General features: G+C 33.9%; 3 protein-coding genes and 1 long non-coding RNA gene across 7 annotated transcripts; 2 read left to right on the forward strand and 2 right to left on the reverse strand.

Moving 5' to 3' along the window:
• The first annotated feature begins 1,536 nt into the window (after positions 1-1,536).
• LOC105189869 (U6 snRNA-associated Sm-like protein LSm6) lies at positions 1,537-2,294 on the forward strand. Of its 2 annotated transcripts, none has more exons than XM_011152240.2 (3): positions 1,537-1,681; positions 1,862-1,952; positions 2,110-2,294. In XM_011152240.2, the coding sequence occupies exons 2-3, from the start codon at positions 1,862-1,864 to the stop codon at positions 2,256-2,258; spliced, it is 240 nt and encodes a 79-aa protein (XP_011150542.1). In that variant the 5' UTR covers positions 1,537-1,681; the 3' UTR covers positions 2,259-2,294. The 2 variants fall into 2 exon arrangements, with proteins under 2 accessions (XP_011150542.1, XP_011150543.1); XM_011152241.2 differs by having other exon boundaries at positions 1,550-1,678.
• Positions 2,284-3,945, reverse strand: LOC105189870 (protein TIPIN homolog). Its single transcript, XM_011152242.3, has 2 exons — positions 3,758-3,945; positions 2,284-3,510 (listed from the first exon to the last, which is right to left on the reverse strand). The coding sequence occupies exon 2, from the start codon at positions 3,457-3,459 to the stop codon at positions 2,497-2,499; it is 963 nt and encodes a 320-aa protein (XP_011150544.1). The 5' UTR covers positions 3,460-3,510; positions 3,758-3,945; the 3' UTR covers positions 2,284-2,496.
• A 5,949-nt stretch (positions 3,946-9,894) lies between these two features.
• On the forward strand, positions 9,895-19,876 carry LOC105189872 (probable transcription factor TDA9). Of its 3 annotated transcripts, XM_025302319.1 has the most exons (5): positions 9,895-10,658; positions 14,874-14,987; positions 15,794-16,157; positions 19,016-19,164; positions 19,863-19,876. In XM_025302319.1, exons 1-4 carry the CDS (start codon positions 10,126-10,128, stop codon positions 19,109-19,111), a joined length of 1,107 nt encoding a protein of 368 aa, XP_025158104.1. In that variant the 5' UTR covers positions 9,895-10,125; the 3' UTR covers positions 19,112-19,164; positions 19,863-19,876. The 3 variants fall into 3 exon arrangements, with proteins under 3 accessions (XP_025158104.1, XP_011150548.1, XP_011150546.1); XM_011152246.3 differs by lacking the exons at positions 19,016-19,164; positions 19,863-19,876 and adding an exon at positions 15,505-15,662 and having other exon boundaries at positions 15,794-16,025; XM_011152244.3 differs by lacking the exons at positions 19,016-19,164; positions 19,863-19,876 and having other exon boundaries at positions 15,794-17,656.
• Positions 10,658-12,010, reverse strand: LOC105189871 (uncharacterized). The gene is made up of 3 exons (XR_850296.3): positions 11,867-12,010; positions 11,650-11,773; positions 10,658-11,222 (listed from the first exon to the last, which is right to left on the reverse strand). It is a non-coding gene; the product is annotated as an uncharacterized LOC105189871 (long non-coding RNA).
• Positions 19,877-20,626: the final 750 nt, after the last annotated feature.

Raw genomic sequence — 20,626 nt, forward strand, 5'->3', positions numbered from 1 at the left:
TAAGGGCTTTCACACATGAAATGACATGTATATGATGCATATGCATCACATAAGAGCTTATGGGCCAATGAGCATCTAGATAGCATCTAAATGCTATTGCGTAAATCAATATGGCGACTAAATGCTCGATGCTCATTGGCTCCTCTATTATGCATATGTGTCTATGGCTGCGTTCCGATATTCACTGCCGGTACTGAAAATTTATAATATATGTGACATAAAGTATATATTTTCAGTACTGGCAGTGAATATCGGAATGCATTGTCATTCCATGTGTGGAGCTCTTAAGGCCCATCTACAATGGCTGCAAGAATAAGGTTATAAGCATAAGCAGTAAGAAATGGACCAACCATAATCGATTATTCTTATAATAATCGATTGTGGTTGGTCTATTTCTTACTACTTGCGCTTAGAACCTTATTCTTACAGCTATTGTAGATGGGCCTTTAAAGCGAGAAGCACACACTTTTGCATAAAGGCATAATACACAACACATAAGAAAATAAACCAATCAGAGTCTTTAATTTCCAACATGGCAATAAAAATAAAGATTCTAATTGGTTGATTTCTTTGCGCATTGTATATTATACCTTTATGCAAGAGTTTATTAAGTTTATTAAGAGCGTTGTGTATTCTGCCCATGTGTTTCTGATGAATTAAAACTAGAATATGAAAAAGACATTTTGTATGAGAAAATAAGCACCGTAATATTATCGTCAATCTGAGAAATTCTAATTAGGAGTACAATAAAGAGAATAATGCGTGCGCGACACTTCTCTCTTATAACTAATTTAACCATAAAAATTCGTCCTCATGAACTTTTCGATACTTTCTGTATTATGTTTTCTGAACTCTGCCTGATCGGAGCGAAGAGTGGGGGTGGAAATTAAAGGCTCTGATTGGTTCATTTGCTTATGCATTCTGCATTATGCGTTCTGCAAAAATATGTGCTTCCCACTTGAGGGCCCTTATGGTCACAATGTCTAAAGCACTTTGTACAGATAGTGTAACTCAGTATAGGTATAAAGAACAAAAATTTGTCATAATAAATAAAACCACTGTCATATGTTTATTTCCGTGCTAGATCTAGAGAAATTTGATAACATATTAGAAATGTACCAATTAGAACTAGTATTTCTAGTATATAATTGGACTTCAGTGACAATAAGAAAGAAATGACCAATCATAGTCGATTATTTTCCTCACATTCGACTGTAATTGGTCAATTTCTGTGTCCCACATATCCTGCGAACTATATAAACGAGGCTTTAAAGCCCGTATCAGACTATGGATTGAGATTGAGATTAGATTGAAATTTGACCAATTGAAAAAGAGAAAATAATTTCAAATATAGTAAACTTACTTCTGATTGGTTAAATTTCAATTCAATACTCAATCCCAATCCGTAGTCTGATACGGGCTTTAAAGCCAGCGGCATACGGAGCTTGTTTTCAAGATGAAAATACTGCGTTCTGATTGGTACATTTCCGAAGATGAATGGAAATGCACCAATCAGAACGCAGTATTTTCATCCAGCGAGCAATCTAGCACAAAAACAAGCACCGTGTGCTGCTGGCTTAAGAGATCGCAAGAGAGTTGTCTCAGTTGAAGGCGTTTACGATTGAAATATCTGTTGGAGTGCTGACTGTTTTCATTACTTACGAAAATATACAATACAGTGGTAATATTTTTTTTGTTACTATTGAATATTAGCAAATATAATCTCAATATGCACGACTTAGATACAACTTCTTATTTCTTAGATAAGATGTCTTGCACGATAAATGTTCTGTATCATATTAAATAATTAATAATATTAAATAATAATAATTAAGATAAAAATATATTTGTATATTAATAGATGAGTCGGAAAGAAGCATTATCTCAATTCATACAACAAATTCACGGGCGACCTGTCGTCGTTAAATTGAACAGTGGTGTTGACTACAGAGGTATTTACTTATCATAATATATTAAATATATATATATTATTAATTAAAATTCTAAAGAAGTCTCCTATATTCTTATTTGCATCTAACAAACTTAAAGTATTTTCTGCAATTTGATGGAAAATCATCTTATATATATTTTAAAACGTTTCTTTTGCAGGTGTATTAGCTTGTCTTGATGGTTATATGAACATAGCACTTGAACAAACAGAAGAATATGTTAATGGACAATTAAAGGATAAATATGGTGATGCTTTCATTCGTGGAAACAATGTTTTATACATTAGTACACAAAAACGTAGAAATTAATCATGACATTAATAAATAATTCAAATAAACGTTAAATTTGTATTTAATAAGCATTTAAAATCAATCGCAACATATATTTCTAACTATATCTTAGCTTATTCTTATAATAAATTCACATCAGCAGTTTCTTATAATATATTCATATTAATGAATGCTTGTTAGCAATATCTTATTGACAATAAAAATTTTATATTACTATATATTTTATTTTAATTGAATAGTCTGTTGCTGAGAATTTTCATTTGATATTCATTTCTGACTTGTCAGTACAAGTTATTTTATTTATATTTTCATTGGTTTGAGACGATATATTATCTAGCTGAGATGTATCTACTTCATCGTTAACTATAAGATTGCTATTTTCACTTGGATTTTCTAAATTCATACTTTCAAATTCGTTTGTAGCCAATTTTTTTCTCTTAATTTCCTCTTGTTCATTTTGTCTTTGAAGTCTTCTTTGAATAGCCAACTGTTTATTCCGTTCGATTTTTTCTTTTATGTCATCACTTAATTCATTCCCAGTAGTGCTCATGGTTTGTACTTGTGAGTTTGATATGTTATTGGGCTGCATTAAAAGCTCATCAAATGCATCTTCTGAAGCTGAAGTTGCAGCTAATGTGGAAACTTGTGTTTTAGCTTGCTTTTGTTTCTGAATCTGTTCTGTTATTAATAAATCAAAATCATCAAGAGGTACACTTTCTTGTTGATCTTCTTCATTATCTTCATTATTATTGATGATCAAACCATCATCTGAAATAATCATATCCAGTCGATATTTTTTCATGTACACCTGAAGATCTTTCTTTGATCCAAGTTGTTCAGCTCTTGCAAGAAAATCATCAAAGTGATATTTTGGAAATAACCGATGCGACCAATGTTCTAATCTTTTCATAATTCTATTAAGGTCTACTTTTTCATATCCTTTACCATAAAATTTGAAACCTTCAAAATATTTTTCAATAGTCTGGATACCATTGGGACCTTTCAATCTTTCTGTATTAAGTTTAGGTACTGGATTTCTTATTACATGTGCTTTAGATGTTGATGGATCAATCTTTCGCTTAGTTCCCGTTTCGTTATCTTTATCATTGTCAGAAGTTGCTTCTGCTTCATTCAGGCTACCTTGTTCACCATCAGATTCTTGGTCTTCATAATGAGCAATAATATTTTCGTCTCCTTCGTAATCAAAAGTATTGGCCATAATAGTATATACTTTTTGATTAAATATGAATATAGTCACATATATAGGGTCCTAGAGAAATATTATAGACAATTATAAACATTATCAGTTTATCATCATATCTAACAAATATGTAGCAAAATTTATGAAAATTATAAATTTGTTCTTTTTTCATATATATTTTAAATGTATACACATGAAATTAATGAGATTTTACAAGTAGCTTTGGATATTCAGCAATAATAAATATCTCACTAATTAGTTTTATATTCTTAAATTGAAGCTACGCAAGGATTTATAAAAAACAGGTTAAACTCACTTGTAGATGACGGTCGTTTTAGAATTCGTTATCGTGTGATTCGCAATTTCCTTTGTCGTCCTCCATGAATTTATCGAATTGCCCGTCTGATTTCTTCATTCGCTCTAAAACCGACACGAGTAACTTCTTATTCAAGCGATCTGTCTGCGTTATCTCTCTCACAACAGTCTCGCACTTTGGCTCATCCGGCGACCGCTCGTTCTGCAATTTCCCTAACATATTGTTGTCCTGTTCAATCGGAGTTCCAGGCATTTCCCTTTTGTTGTATAGTACGCGCAGAATTATGATATCGAGGATATTCGTGCTTATATACGTGTATATATGATGTACTTAGTTGTGTCTTTAACTGCGTCAAGACGTGATATCAATATAAAATATCAAAATACTTTTTAATAAAGATCTCTTTCTCCCTCTCTTTCTCTTTCTCTCTTTCTCTTTCTCTTTCTTTCTCTCTTTCTCTCTCTCTCTCTCTCTCTCTCAATACTGCCTGCAGACGCCTGTTAAGGCAAGTCCCCAACGGCATTGAACAGTGTGATGTCCACTTAAGGTTCAATATAGGTTTTGTTCTTTATAGCTGCACTGTTGAACTCATGGATGTAAGAATATATGGACAGAGCATAGAGCTGCGGGAGTGGTCCATGAAGGGTGAGGGGAAAGAAATGTCTATTGCATAGACATAGTATATCTAGACAGCGCGTTTTCCCAAATTTCAAGAGTGGGGATATAACTCTCGTAGAAAAGGAAGCACTCTGTTTTTACTGTTCGTTTTCTCTCGCACAGTCCCGATGGAAGTGGAATAGGGGCGGTGGTTACTGTACAGCACTGTACAGCAACTGCCTTCCCTATACCCCTTCCAACGGGACTATGCGAGAGAAAACGAACAGTAAAAACAGAGTATATCCTTTTCTACGTGAATTATATTCCCACTCCTCGAACACGCAGTCTAGATATACTATGTCTATGGTCTATTGTAACGGATATGAGAGACTAAAGGCCCATCTACAATGGCTGCATTCAGAAAACACAACGGTTACACAACGGTTGAGTAATTCGTCAACGTTATTGGTCTGAATGTAAGGATCTAACAGTAAGGGCCAATAGTTACTAAGCACTCAGTGAGCGCTTTGTTTTCTGAACGCAACCAATGACTGCAAGAATAAGGTTGTGAGCGAAAGCAGTAAGAAATGGACCAACCATAATCAATTATTCTTATAATAATCGATTGTGGTTGGTCTATTTCTTAAGGTCATTCTACAATGAGGTTGTAGTAGTATGCAGCAGGCAAATTGACCAATCACGATCAATTGTTCTCTTTACGATCGAAAAATAATCGACTATGATTGGTCAATTTGCCTACTACATATTACTGCAACCTCATTGTAGAATGACCTTTACGTGTGGTCTACAATGGCCGTAAGCAGTAAGAAGAAAGCGTAAACAGTAAGAAATGGACCAACCACAGTTGATTATTTTTGTCATAATCGACTGTGATTGATTTATTTCTTACCGCTTACGCTTACTTCTTACTGCTTACTGCCATTGTAGACCACGCTTTAAGCCCCTTGCACAATGCCAGGCAACAGGCAATAAGAATAAAAATAGACCAATCACAATAGATTATTCTTGTAATAGTCGATTGTGATTGGTCTATTTTTATTCTTATTGCTTGGTCTGGCATTGTACAAGGGGCCTTACTGCTTACGCTTAGAACCTTATTCTTGCAGATATTGTAAATGGGCCTTAAGATGGCGACAGTCGCTAGTGTCATGGAATGTTATACAGGGTGTTTGATAGCTAATCATGCAGACGAAAGTTAGAGATAGATTGGGTGTAGCCGAGAAGAAAAGTCATGTACCATAATGTCAAATTGCCAATAATTACCGAGTTATTAATTAAAACATGTGAGCCAACGAGCGCGTAGAGAGCGGAGGGCGGCCGCAGTAAGCACGTAGAAATTTGATACAGGCGGAGTCAGCGAGTGACGATAGGCAAGCGCGCGCGGCGAGGGGCAACGTAAGCGACAAGAGGCGATCGCGCGCGACGAGGAGCGAGCGAGCTTTTTCTTTATAGCTTTTTCCTTATAGTTCGCTCGCTCCTCGTCGCGCGCGTTCGCCTCTTGTTGTTTACGTTGCCCCTCGCCGCGCGCACTCGCCTACCGTCACTCGCTGACTCCGCCTGTATCAAATGTCTATGTGCTTACTGCGGTCGCCCTCCGCTCTCTACGCGCTCGTTAGCCCACATGTTTTAATTAATAACTCGATAACTATTGGCAATTTGACATTATGGTACATGACTTTTCTTCTCGGCTACACCCAATCTATCTCCAACTTTCGTCTGCATGATCAGCTATCAAACACCCTGTATGTGTAAAGTTTACTGTACCTAAATGTACATAGTGTTGAAAAATTATACTCGATTAATGAATGAAACATTCTTTTGTTAATAACTTTATAACAAACAACGAGCACCATCTAAAATCTTTTGGACAATACTCAGAGTGATGACCTTGACAACATATCTCAAGGTCAAAATCATTGAAGGTGCATGTTCTATACTGCATAATTACCCAAAACTCATTAAATTTCGCTTATTGTTCGTCGCTAATCGCGTCAATGTGCGAGGTCTTTAACTCGGCATCTCATTTGATGTATTTTCCACGTGATAAGAGAATTAATTTTGGGAAGATAAATATTCTTATTGGGTTATTCGGTAACGTTCCGAAACTTATAAATAAAAATCGGGCAACCCTATTATCCATGACTGTACAATAGATATATAGTAAACTTTAAATTTTAAGAAATTACCCAATCTCAACCTACTTTTACAAGAATAATTGACTGTGGTTGGCCAATTTCTTAAGACTTAAAACTTACTATATCTATTGTAGATCCGGTCTTAACGTTTATAAATTTAATTTACCGTATCTAAAAAACGATTATAAAAATCCTCTATTTAAAAAAAATAAAAATCGGTTGCCGATATTGAGAAAAAATCATCAAAGATCGATTAATTGAGTAAAAATAAAATCATCGGAAAACATCGATTAATTGAAAAAAAAAACTATCGGGTTTTTCGATTAATCGATGAAAATTGTCCATCCCTAGACCCGTATATTATTAATAAATGAATAAATAAATAAATAAATACTACATTATACGGTGTTAATTTCTTCTTATTTGTATTATACCTTTTGCGGAAATTAATACGTAATTGCTGTTTATCGTAATTACCACAATTTAGGGTAATTTCTAATTAAAATTATCTATTATATTCTAACTAAAATTATCCTGACCGGAGCAGATCCGTAAACTTTTCAAAATCTTGATGTTTGAACATTTTTATTATTAAATAGAACTGATCTTGCTGTCTTTGAGAAATATGTTATCAAATAATAATTCGTTTTAATAAAATTCATTTTGATAAAAAAAAAACGCGTTTGAATTGCTTCTTTATACAAATCTGTTCTAGTCTTCTTTGTTTGCCATAATATCAAATATTGTGTACATTATAATATTCAAACTGGTGTCTCGTGTACGTGCACGTTTCAATGCAATTCTTTATATAAATCTGTTTTAGTCTTTTTTGTTTGCTATAATATAACGTACAAATGTACGTTATAATACTTAAACTTAAAAATAACAAAAATAAATCGATATTATTCAAAAACATAAATATATAATTCATACATCTTAAGTAAATTAAATAATATATTTATTCACAAAAACCAAGATTTTCATTTTTGATGTAGATGATTTGCAAAATTTTAAACGAGAAAAGAATATACGTGAGCATATGCTAAAATGAAGAACTTTCCTAAAAGGTAAAATACATACAATATATATACTATTATACATAGGGCAAAATTTTCTTTCCAGCGTGAATACATGACAACGGTTAGGCAGGTAGAAGGATCGCCTGACGACAAAAGAAAAACTTTCCAAGAATAGTTGGTTACCGTCATAGCTTTAAAAAATGGAGGATGGAACTAACAGGCTGAATTGCTATGAGGATATGTTCAAAGGAATTACAAGGAAATTTTACAAGGAGGACCTCGACCATAGAAGTACGTGGAAGTTTACCTGACGTGTGAAACAACAATAACGAGTTTGAGATATCTGTTTCTTCAACTTACCGTAGAAGGCCATCGATAAGAAATTTTTTTTCCAATATTGCATCTTCCTATAGAGTTGTACATTTGGGAAAAAGATTTTTTCTTTTACAATGTATACATGTAATACTCTGTTAAAATATAGACACAATGATGTCTCGTGTATGCGCACATTTCAATGCAATTCATTATTTAAACAAAGTTATTATTGCGACTGAAAATGAACTTATCCAAATTATTTAATTGCTTAACGTTAACTATGATTGGTAATCAACGAAATTTCATATATAAGTAGTAACTCGATTAAACGTTTCGAACGTTTGAATTCATTTTCGTTACTACTGTTAATCATTATTATTTTTATATATAAATGTCGTATAAATAAATGCGATGTCTCTTTCGCTATTATATATTGTAAATTCAATATAATTTATCGCAATTTTATCGATGTAACATCAAGCGTGCAAAACGAGTTCGAGACATCAGTTTTGTATAAAAATGACAAAGATACCGGAAACGGAACTGATGGCAGTGCGATGAGTTTCAGTTTGGAGTCACAAATTTTTATTAATAACAGTTATTAATTATATATACATATATAACATGTTTTTTAACAGTTTTTAATTTTTACATTCGAGCAAGTTTTGATAACTTTATCTCAACGGTTTGTTCGCAATTCTTAACTTTAAATAATTAAATTGATAGAATATTTGATGCAAAGGTTTCAGTAGCTTTTTAACGGTGTCATAACTGATCCAATTTTATGGCAGCATTTACAAATATGTAAATGTATAATATATAAAAGGTAATAAGAAACAATGGCGAGATTACTTGGTAAAATAAATAAATCATTTTTAATAGAATTACTTAACCGTTTGAGTGCCACGGGCCTTTCTTGTTTCCCAATCGAAAATTGCCAAGCGGCGCGATAGCGCTTGTCATATTCCGCGTCCAAAAATGCCGAGCGGCGCGATAGCGCTTGTTATATTCCGCGTCCAAAAATGCCAAAGAGCGCGATTGCGTTGTTTTCTGCTTACTCCAATTTTATCTTTTATTTATCTAAGACTGAAAGGTAACCGTAAAGTCGCGCATCGATAGAAACCGAGCCTGCTGTGATTATAGGCTTCGCAGCCTAGAGCTTTGGCGCTTTGAGGACAGGACAGAAGAAGCGCGATCGCGCCGCTTAGCACTCAAACGGTTAATCTACATACACTTTTCTGTCACAAAATCCATTAAAACTTTTGCATAAGGCTAATATGTAGATCGGCAGTTTTTTCATTCTTGTGCCAACCACACATGTTATGAGATCCAAGTAGAAAAGTAAAAAACAGGAAAATTTTTTCCACATAATAGTATTATGACAAAATTTTTTATTTTACTAGTTTCTCTCTCGTCTCTTTCGATTCAATATTTAACTTTTCCTGAGAATTAATAATCTTCTTACTCTCATTGCGCATATCGATGAAGCGTTATTATAGGCAAGCGATTTTCTATCGGAAGATATAAAAAAGTTGCAATTGTGCAGGATAAAAATAAGTTGATTAATAAAGGTAGAGAGCGAGGAAAATCCCGCCGTTAATTACGGTCGTATTGTTATGAGAGATCTAATACCATGAGAGATAAAACATTTATAATTCGATAATGCTGTAGCATAATTACTGTTTGAGTTAACAATTGCTATAACAAATGCTTCACACGCACGTGGGAAAGTGAAACTGACCATCGAGTTTCTTGACACAGGTAATGTGTGGGAGTTGGCTCACGAGAAGCTGCAGAGCACTTTATGGAACTACATTCGTCACGAATCCTTGCTGACGATAGTCGGCATAGGCACCACTCATCAAAGATTATTTCGCAGAGTTAAAGATTGACAATGTAGTAACATACTTGGAAAGATTGAGAGAAAGGGCTGATTGGGCAGCTCCTCCCATTCGTAGGACACAAGAAACACTGTCTGCGACTATATTGCCCATGATCCCTACTTTTCTGCTGCAAGGATTGCCCTCTACTCTACAATCATAGCACTTGCATCAGGTAGGTTCGCAGTAGATCTCAAGATCTCTTCAGTCGTAACTGAGACTAGCACGTGTAAAGATCGAAAAGCGTGAAGACCGTGAACGCCTGTAGTTCGCCATTTTCGTAAATCGCGTGTGATACTTAATTACGTGTGACGCTTAATCGCGCGTGATATATATTTATACGTCTCATTATTAATTCATTTATTACAAATCGATAATATAAGTAATAATACGAGTGAACAATGAAAAATAAGAAAATGTCGCAGACCATTCCGCCTTCCACTTCAATATCCACGCGCTATAATTGCCAATATTGTTCATACGGCACCAATAGGCGTGATTTATTGATGCGCCATGAAATGATACATCGGGAGGACAAACCCTTCTGGTGCCATGAATGTGAGAAGTTCTTCAGTCGTGCTGACCACGTGAAGAAGCATGTTGCTCGCATGCACCGTGGGAGCACTTACGATCCCACAAGAATAAGAAGACTTCTGGAGCCGGCCACACATAATCAGATTGAGGCACTGGGGCCTAGCAATAGCTTAAACGACCCACAGCAGCGACAAAGCGTTGATTATCAGCCTTTCACTGACACCAGGGCATATCATTTACAACCAACTCCGGGAACGAGAAACGAAATGTATCAAGCGCCCACTATGCAAAATATTGCTAGCGGGATTTCGTTGTTCGAACCAGGTAGCACCAGAAGGGGGCAGTACAGTGGAGGTCACAATGACAGTCACACGAAAAATAATTCAAAGACCGAACGAAGGTATGTATCGCAATAATTTTTTTCACATTGTTTCCGTATTCGAAGTAACGTACATCGTGATGGAAAGTTATTATTGGTCCTGAGTTATAAATATCCGACTATTTCAGTGTTTATTTGCTTTGAACTAATCCTCATGATCGTTTCGAGCAAATTATCTCTAACGTGTAAGATTTGATTCCAACAAATTTCTGACAAGAGAATGTCCTTTGTAAAAATATTCACAAAAACAAAAATATTTTTGATGGAAATGTCGTATGTAATCAGTCAGCTTAGTTTTTTACAAAAAACTTATTAAATCAAACTCGCAACTATGTCGAAATCATAAATATGGACGAATATGGGCGAGATTGTATTCTTACATGGATAACGAGGTTGATATAATGACTTTTATGTACGTTTATGATCGTGCGTTTAATTTTCGGCTATGATATACGCTGCTTTTTCGGCTATAATATGCGGCTATGATGCAACAATCTCATGGATAGCATATGGATACCATGACTATTTTCGTTAAATTTTCTTTCACTCCAAATTTTGCATCAAGTTTACTCTGAGCAGGTATACCTAGCGAAAAATAAAAAGAAAAAGAAAAAAAAGAAAAATGAAGCTTTACGTCGAGAACGTGAAATGCATTCTTTGAGTAACTCCTTAAATCTCAAAGATATGCAGGATAAATGTGATAAAAAGTTTACCACGTTTTTCTTACGAACGGTTAAAGATAAAAGAAGACATCTATTATTAAAATTGTAGAATAAGTAGATACATAAGTTAATGACTTTGAGTATCAGTTTTTCGGACATCGAAAAAGAATTTTTTTTTCTTTAATGAAAAGGAATACATTTCAATCGTTCCGTAGATAGTACTCAATAAACTTAATAACTTTTGTATTAAGATATCTGTTGAAAATTTCACCGTTATATCGACAAAAATATAAATAAGAAAATTTAGAATCGATCTTTTTATTATTACAGTAAATATTCAAAATGCTTACCATGTTGACCCAGACATGTCCGTAATCTTTGCGGAAATCTTGCTGAAGTTTGCCGATCTTTTTCTAGTTCTTATATACATAGTTATTTCGTGAAAAATGATTTTTACTTTTTCTATCACATTTCCTGCAGAAAAATATTTTTGCCATTAAATCATTGACATAAAGCTGAAAGTTAAACCTCTGGAATAATATTTTAAAGATTGCTGTTATACACTACCTTTTGACTGACTAAACTTGAGCGACTGACAACATCGCTTAGGAAATTAATCGTTTGAAATCGTTTGAAAGGTCGGTGATGTTGATGTACCAACATTAACAATAGGACAATTGGAAAGGAAAACAAACAAACGATTACTCTTCGACATTCTCTCTAAAGAAAATCATTTTTAAATCGTCTTTAAATAACCCAAACAATTTACTATTGTAAAATAATGTGATAGAAATGAAACATTTGGCACAAATTCAATCTCTGTTATAATATTATAATTGTATAATATTATAATGACTATATAATTAATGTCTCATACGTTAATGGAACATACTAAGTAGGACAAATTCTGATTAATGTTTTTATTTGTTGCTCATTTGTCGCTAAATTGCCAAGAAAAAAAATTTGTTGCCCTTTTATTCTATTATCTTATAATTTGTCTTTAGTGGAATTAAAAAATAAATAGAGGTGACAAAAAAAGAATATGTTAGTAACAAATAAACAAATAAATAAATTCTTTTTTGCCAACTTATTAATAACAAATGAGTAAAGTTATTAAAAAAATATTAACGAGTAAAAATATTAGATACAATTTGTTCTACTTATTTTATTCCGCTAATTTACGAAATGTCTATAATTATAATGACTAACACGTATTATAATATAACTGAGAATGCACCAACTACAAACACATGGTGTGACTGGTACATTAACATCGACCTCTCAGGCGGCACTATCGACAAGTCCAGCTGCGATACAACCTTTGCAGCAGTGAGTTGATAGCTTTTGTAGTTATCAATATTAGAATTTCTCATTATACGTAAGCAGTCTGAAAAGTTCTCGGCCTAATAATGAAAGAAAATTTTTTTGCCGTGAAATATATATTTTTTTAATATAATCTCCTGAAACTTCAATACATTTATTCCAACGTTTTTCCAATAATTCAATACCATTATTAAAGTGTGGTTCCGGAAGGTCTGCAAAATATCCATCCACGGCTGCAATAGCTTCGTCATGTGATGTAAAACGCTTTCCAGCCAGGAATTTTTTCAGGTTTAGAAATAGATAATAGTCAGAGGGAGCCAAATCTGATGAATACGTTGGATGTTCAAGCAATTCGTACTTTAATTCGTTGAATTTTGCCATTATCAAAGCACTTGTGTGAACACATGCATTGTCTTGATGGAAAACGATTCTTTTCTTCTTTAAAGCAGGTCTTTTCTCACGAATTTTTGCATCCAATAGATCCAAAAGGTTACAATAATATTCAGAGTTAATCATTTTATCTTTCTGAAGATAATCGATCAACAAAATACCTTTGTAATCCCAAAAAACTGTTGCCATAACCTTTCCTGCTGGAACCGTCTTTGCCTTCTTTGGTGCACGTCTACCGGCTTCAATCCATTGTTTCGACTGTTCTTTTCGCTCTGGTGTATAGTGGTGGATCCAAGTTTCATCAACAGTTATGAAACGATGCTTGAAATCCATTTTATTTTGCTTAAAACGATCCAAACACGCTTGAGAAATACGCATTCGAATGCGTTTTTGGTCAATTGTTAGGAAATGCGGCACCTATCTTGCACAAAGCTTTTTCATATGTAATTCTTCATGCAAAATATTTCCAATTCGTTCTTTTGAGATGCCTATGGCCTCAGCTATTTCACGCATTTTCACTCGCCGATCATTTAACACCATATCATGGACTTGTTGAATGTTTTGTGGTGTTGTAGCAGTTTTTGGACAACCTTCGCGTGGATCATCTTCGAGGCTTATACGACCAGATTTAAAAAGGGCAGCCCATTTTTTCATAGTGGAAAGTGAAGGTGATGCATCCTTATATACTTTTAACAATTTCGGATGAATTTCTGTTGGTGTTAAACTATCCAAAACAAAGAATTTAATCACTGCACGATATTCAATTTTTTCCATTTTAAAAAAGACAATGACACGTCAATATTAAACTGATGCTATTACTCGAATGACTTGACAGATCGAAATAAAATTTTACATGGGTTTATATCAGGGATGCCACTTTCCAATACAATTATAGTTTGACAGTTTCTAATGCCATCTATGTGTCAGGCCGAGAACTTTTCAGACTGCCCTCGTACGATATTACCGATCTATGTAAAGATTAAACGTAAAGGTTAAAATCAGAGTGCATTCGACATCAAGTGCGATATGGTAATATTCATGTTTGGTCAACAATGGCCGCGTTCAGTAGAACAAAGTGATCAGAGAACGCTTAGTGATTATTGTCTGTGATTGGAGCATTCTTTTAGATTCTTCATAGATCCAGAAGTATTTACCAATCAGGAGCGAGATTCAGTGGAAAATCTAGTAATGTCCAACTGTTGAGTCTGCTGAATGCAGCCAATGAGAGAATAATATCATGCATGGCGCGAAATATTTAATGGTTACCTACGGATTTGTCGAATTATAATTATACGATAGAGAGCAATGCGTAACGAGCAATGTTGTAGTTTTTCTCTGTTGAATCGTAATTTGGAGGCTTTATTAGCAAGTTATTCAGTCAACAGCACGTAATGTATAATACATTGTTATCTGTATTTACGATACGCTACAATCAATTTGATAAATCAATGGTTATCGGCTTCAGTCGCGTTTAATTAGTTACACGAAGTTGTGTAATCAAAGGCGTCACGTGAAATTTGTCTATAGGAATAATCGGTAGTTCTAGTGCCACGTGATGCTAATTTTTGTTACTTCATCGGTAGTCTACAACTTGACGTAATTATTCAGGCAGTAAGATGTTTATACGTCCATCATATTATATCACATTATTACATCTTTTGGAAAATTCATAACAGGGCAGCATTAGATTTCGTTCGATAAATTTTTCATACTTACAATTTTGCATACGAATGGAAACGTTTGCGAAAACTTCCTCGCAGGAGACCGATGTCCCTTTATTTCTGCTAGCTGACGAATAATTTGATAACTTGATAATTTACTTGATTACTTGACGCATTGCTTAACATTATTAAATTTATAGTTCTGTTGTTGGAGACTGTACGCCACCTGAGCCGCCCGTTTTTCCAGCTCTAGCCCAACCAATAGCGCAACCTTGCTCCAGCGCCGAGGTACAAGCGACAAATATTTATCTCAGGTAAGCCTTATGGCATTTACTGCTGCTGCACGTGATGATAATTTCATTCAATTAACTGCTGTATTTTATTGCGTAATTATTTTTTCTTCTGTTTCTCTCAGTTACCATTAATTGTGCACGATGAGTGTCGCGCGATATCAAGCCACGTGCTTTTGCAAATTTTATGTTCATCACTTTATGTGTCATTATCCACTCCTCTTCTTCCTGTGTTTTATGTTACGTTCTCGCGTCATTTTTTGATCATTTTTTTTCCATTGACAAAATTTAAATCTCCCGATTGAGTCTTTTGGAGGCATCGATCATGTTACCACCATATGCACGCTTTGTTTGTTTTCGGTGTAATAGACTGCGCGTGCGACGTCAGTTGTTTACGCGTTGTTGTTGCTGGATGTGGTCCTTATATAGTTACACAACCTTTCCCTCATGTCATACTACGCTCATACGTTAGTAGAAAAATGACGCGAACATAACTTATGGAACAGTGGTGGAGTCGCTTATGTAGTCGCGGTGGTTGCAGCCACGAAATGGTAAAGTCCCCTGCAACCGCTATGGCATATCCCACGGAGGAGGAGAAGTGGTTATATCGTTGCGCTAGCGATATCAACGGTGACGGTGACGTCAATCATGACGACGACAACAACGACGATGACAATGACTGCGTTATCCGAAACAATGGTAACCGCGAGGGAACGCGATCATGATTTCGGCGCGCGTTGCGTCTGCAGTTTTAGGAACGATAGGGATTTTAAACCATATAACAATTGCAATAACAGATATGCTAAGAACATTATTGATATGTTTGACAGCTTACTTGAGTACCTTCAAATATCATGGAGGCAATATCAATTGATAAGGGAGATTCAACGAATGCTGCACAACACGGGGATTTTGCCAGATAATACGCAAAATGAAGAATCGCAGGATTCAGGGTTGCAAGAGCCAATCGGTACCTATATGACACACACCGCTCCAATTCAACGTCTACATGGTCAAAACTATGAAACCGAGACGCAAGAACGAACAAGACGACGGAAGCAACTACACTCGAAGAAAGTGGTGCGCTGTGAACTCTCGGAATCGAATGGTTCAATTGAAAATTGGTTGTGCACTGTGGACTCATCCAATTCACCGCCACCTGTGGCCACCGAAATTGGTACATTCAAAGCGAAGGTAAACTTTAAGACAAACAATGTACAGTCGAGAAAAGTGTCATTGAGATTGTTCCGATACATTCTGTGCCAGAGACATGGCCACGCGAGGTACAGTCTACGAAGGTTATACATTGTATCACATTCGCTTTGTTGTTATTACACAAACTGTGGCGTCACAGATGTCGAGTGAAATCGAAACAAAATCCTGCGTCCACTCTAATCATGTCATCGTTTCTCTCTTTGATCACACTGAAGGCTATTTTCGTTGCCAGGCTGAATTACAATTATTACAGATAATATTGTCCAAGCGCTGGTATCTTGACTTTGCGAATCGAGTTTGTCGATCATAATTTTTTCACGAAATATATTCTTTCCTAACTTATAGACTTATGTTCTGTCGATATTTTTTATTTATGGATCGACATGTTGTTCGCTAATTCCGTCCGTTTACTTTATGCAACAACTGCTTCAACAATTGTTGACGTGAAGATGAATTTCATACCTCCGAAAGATGTTTATACCTGTGATGAGGAAAACTTTGTAAGATATTTTTCTTCGTAAGATTATAAGGTAGATCGATTCGTATTTTCTCATTATGCGATATGTGTAACACGTTCGTTACTTGCGCATATTCTCATAAGAGATAAGCGTCACAAAAGAAAGCGATCATTTTTCTTTCAATGTCTACATAAATGAAATATAAATTTATTTTACACAATTGCATAAAAAATACATAAACTGGACTGTAAAGAAGATTTTCCAAATGAAGTAGCGAACGTGACGAACTAGTAGATAACTTAATAGAAAATATGAAAAATAAATATATTTATTATTTAATTTTACTCTACTTTTAAATTTAATTTCTTTAATGTCTTGATGGAATTTATATTTGAAATCGTGTAAGGTTTAACGATGTAATCAGTGTGAGAAACAAGAAGAGTGGTTTTAGCGAACATGGAACAAAAATGATAACACAGTAAAAACGGATGCGATGGAAGTAAAGATAATCAACAGAAAATTACTGAAATATTTCAATTGATTAGTCATCGGCTTTCGATCGCCGTGTTCTTGCATACATCGCATGAATTCTATCGTAACTGAAACACGCAGCTATATTTATTATTGTCGGGATGAGAATTGCATGAAATATATAATAAACATTTCTATTTTGTGTCTTACTCTGCGTTACAATTTAGAAAAATATCGTTTAATGCATTAACGATAGATAACAAGTTTACAGTTTGTCAGAAAGTTAAATTCTAGTAATTATAACAGTCTTTCTTGAATTGCATCGCATGAGCCAAAAACAATAGCTGCTTACGTTTCAATTACGATAAAATTCAGCAAATACACTATTCAATCAATTTACCTTCCATGAGATGGAAAGAATCTAGATTAGAAAGAATCTAGTAACGAGGTTACTTGCAGGTATTTCAAATACCAAAGATCGAATTAGATTTTTTGCAATTTATTGATGTATTGGACCAATCAAAAAATATTATTCGGCTATCATTTGATAAATTTATCATTTAATCATCATCGAAAAAAATTAGGTATTACAAACTGAAAAGCTTTATAGTTCATCAAATTAACCAAAGTCAAGAATTTTAGTAAAAGATGTCACACATACAGATGTCGACATAATATCCTTAACACATGAAAAATTATACCGACCTAAAGATCATTCCATAAGAAATTCATTACGTTCTAGAATGATATGCTAGAATGATAACTATATGTGTTAAAATTATTATGCAGCCTTGTATGCATACATATAACAGGAGAAGTAATGTTACATATATATAATATGAGAAATAACGAAATATTTGAGAGAGAGAGAGAGAGAGAGAGAGAGAGAGAGAGAGAGAGAGAGAGAGAGAGAGATTTCCCTAGAAGCTTCCTGAATCTATGTAATTGATTGAATCTATGTAAAGATAATTCAATGATTGAAATTGAAATTTTTTCTTATGGAAAATATTTGGATAACATTTGAAGTCGCCAGAATGTACCACCAATATTTTGCCAGAAAGGAAAAATCAATGTCGATAACACGATTAAACAAAAAATTGCAGACCTTTGTTTTATCATGATAATACATTTTAAATATATAGAATGCAAGATTTACGATAGCTCGGGAAAATGGAAACAGAAGCTGGTCGAAATGTCAAGTCCTAATATTTCCATGGTCGAAATCGTATATATTTCTAACTTTCAAAAATAAGTAAATAAGAGAGAAAGATAGAGAAACGACGAATTACGTACGAACGAAATATAAAAGTGACTCCAACTGAAAGTACTTTAACATAATATAGGCGGACATGTGAATGCACTTTTTTGCAGCGGCCTGCTCAACCACTTTCGAGCATAAGATATCAATTGGATTTAAAGTGACTGTAGATGTTGCATAAAATACAGGGTGTCCTAAAATTAATTGCTTCATTAGTATTATCAATTAATTATTAATACAAATTTTTAAATGCTACTAATTATCTTAATTTGAAATGTTTCAATTATCTCCATCTAGAGTTTCACTCGATATTGCAGTGATTTATTGAATATATAGTATTTTAAAAATATTTGTAATATTGACTTTTCGAAGTAAACTCGATCTTGCAAAACACTCCATGCAGTCAAGTCTAGAACAGATAAATTTGAAGGGCGCGGCGATCAATTAAAATCGTCGTTTTAATTTCGTCGTCTAAAATTAAGCAATCAAGAATCATATCCCTCAAAAAGTCTTGGAGTGTTTATCTATTTATTTTTTATATTCATTTATTCTTTTATATTCAGTACAAAAATTGTTGAAACGAAAAAAAAAATACAAATATTTAAAATAAGGTGATTGATTTTGAAACACATTTTGTTATACGATCTTAGTGGCTGCGAAAACATACTATGACGATATTTTTACATAAAATTGATGACAAGACGACAGAGACTACAGCGATAAAGGTCAAGGAAAACATACTATGACGATATTTTTACATAAAATTGATGACAAGACAACAGAGACTACAGCGATAAAGGTCAATAATCGATGTCTTATCGAATTCATCTTTTTCAATCTGTTCGTCCATTTAACTCCGCGCGTACTTTTTCCTCTTTTCTCTTAACTCTAACAATGATGACGTCGTTAATGCTTCGGAGGAGTTTCATAGTGTAAGCCTTCCGGAAACATGCTTGACTAAATGTGATTTTTATATAACGCGTTTGTACAAAAAAAAGACGTTTTCTTGTTTACATTATCACGTGAAGTATATTATATCATAAAACTCGAATAAAGGAAAAGTGGCAGATATGTAGGAGGATCTCGTTGTAGACCTAAATGTGTGTGTGTTTGCATTTTTCTATATCTTTTTCTAAATCACATTTTTACTTTTATATAATCATATGTCTCCTATATAATTATAATCATTTCTCCAAATCTTAATTCCAATATATGATTCTAATGTCTTTATATGGTTAGTGAACAAACAGATGCAACGCTTTTATTTTCTTTATTTCGATGGGTTTTATGACCTAATATGTAATAAGAGAATTCTTTTTTAATAATTATCAGAAAATATATTTTCCACTATTAGATATATTGCGAAATTCATCGACGTAAAAATTATTTGTTTATTCATTAATGTCTATTTACTAATAGTACTATTTATCAGTACTATAAATTTTTCAAACACTAATTTCAAATTCAAAATTTTAAAATTTTGAGTATTTATTTCAGATATACAACTTCGAAAAAAAGAAACAGAAATATGCACCATACCAAGCAAAAAAAAACAATGAAAAGCTATGTTAAATAAACAGAAAGAAGAAAGAAGGAACATAGGAGAATAGAGAGCGAGGAGAGAGGAAAAATAAGCGACACAAGAAATGACGACTGCTTCTAGACTGCTGCTGGTAAGGATACACACTCCTGCACATCACACTATCCTAAGTCTATACCGACCGTCGACAATGTAAACAGCAATGCCAACTACTGCAACAAAGAGAATGAGACGATTTACATTACTGGCTGCTGGCAAAGAATGTATTAATTTTGATAAAATGTATATGCTCTAGTTTCCAAAAACCAAAGAATTAGATCAAAGCTTTATTTGTAGGAAGTAAAATCGCTATGATGGCACGGAGTTAGCGCATAGACTCGCTCCTGTATATTAAAATGTGTTTAGCAGAAAAAATTGCACTGTGACCGCTATAAAATTTATGAATCTATTTATCTATGAATTGGTATATGCTTTTAGATTCAGCTGAAATTAACAATGTATACCAATCAGATTCACAAATTTTACACGGTTATAAAATAGCTTTTGTTGCTGAACGCAGTTATTAACAAATAGCATTGTTTAAAAGTTGTTTTATTTATTTTGATTATTTGCGTAAGGAACATATTTGTTTGAAACATTACTTGATATAAGAAACATCAAGCGCAAATTTTGTAAAAACGTTATTTTATACAAGAACACTGATGCAAATTTTTGTTGAAAC

The sequence above is a fragment of the Harpegnathos saltator genome, unplaced genomic scaffold (assembly GCF_003227715.2).
Source record: "Harpegnathos saltator strain DR-91 unplaced genomic scaffold, Hsal_v8.6 scaffold485, whole genome shotgun sequence".
NCBI classification, from domain to species: Eukaryota; Metazoa; Arthropoda; class Insecta; order Hymenoptera; family Formicidae; genus Harpegnathos; species Harpegnathos saltator.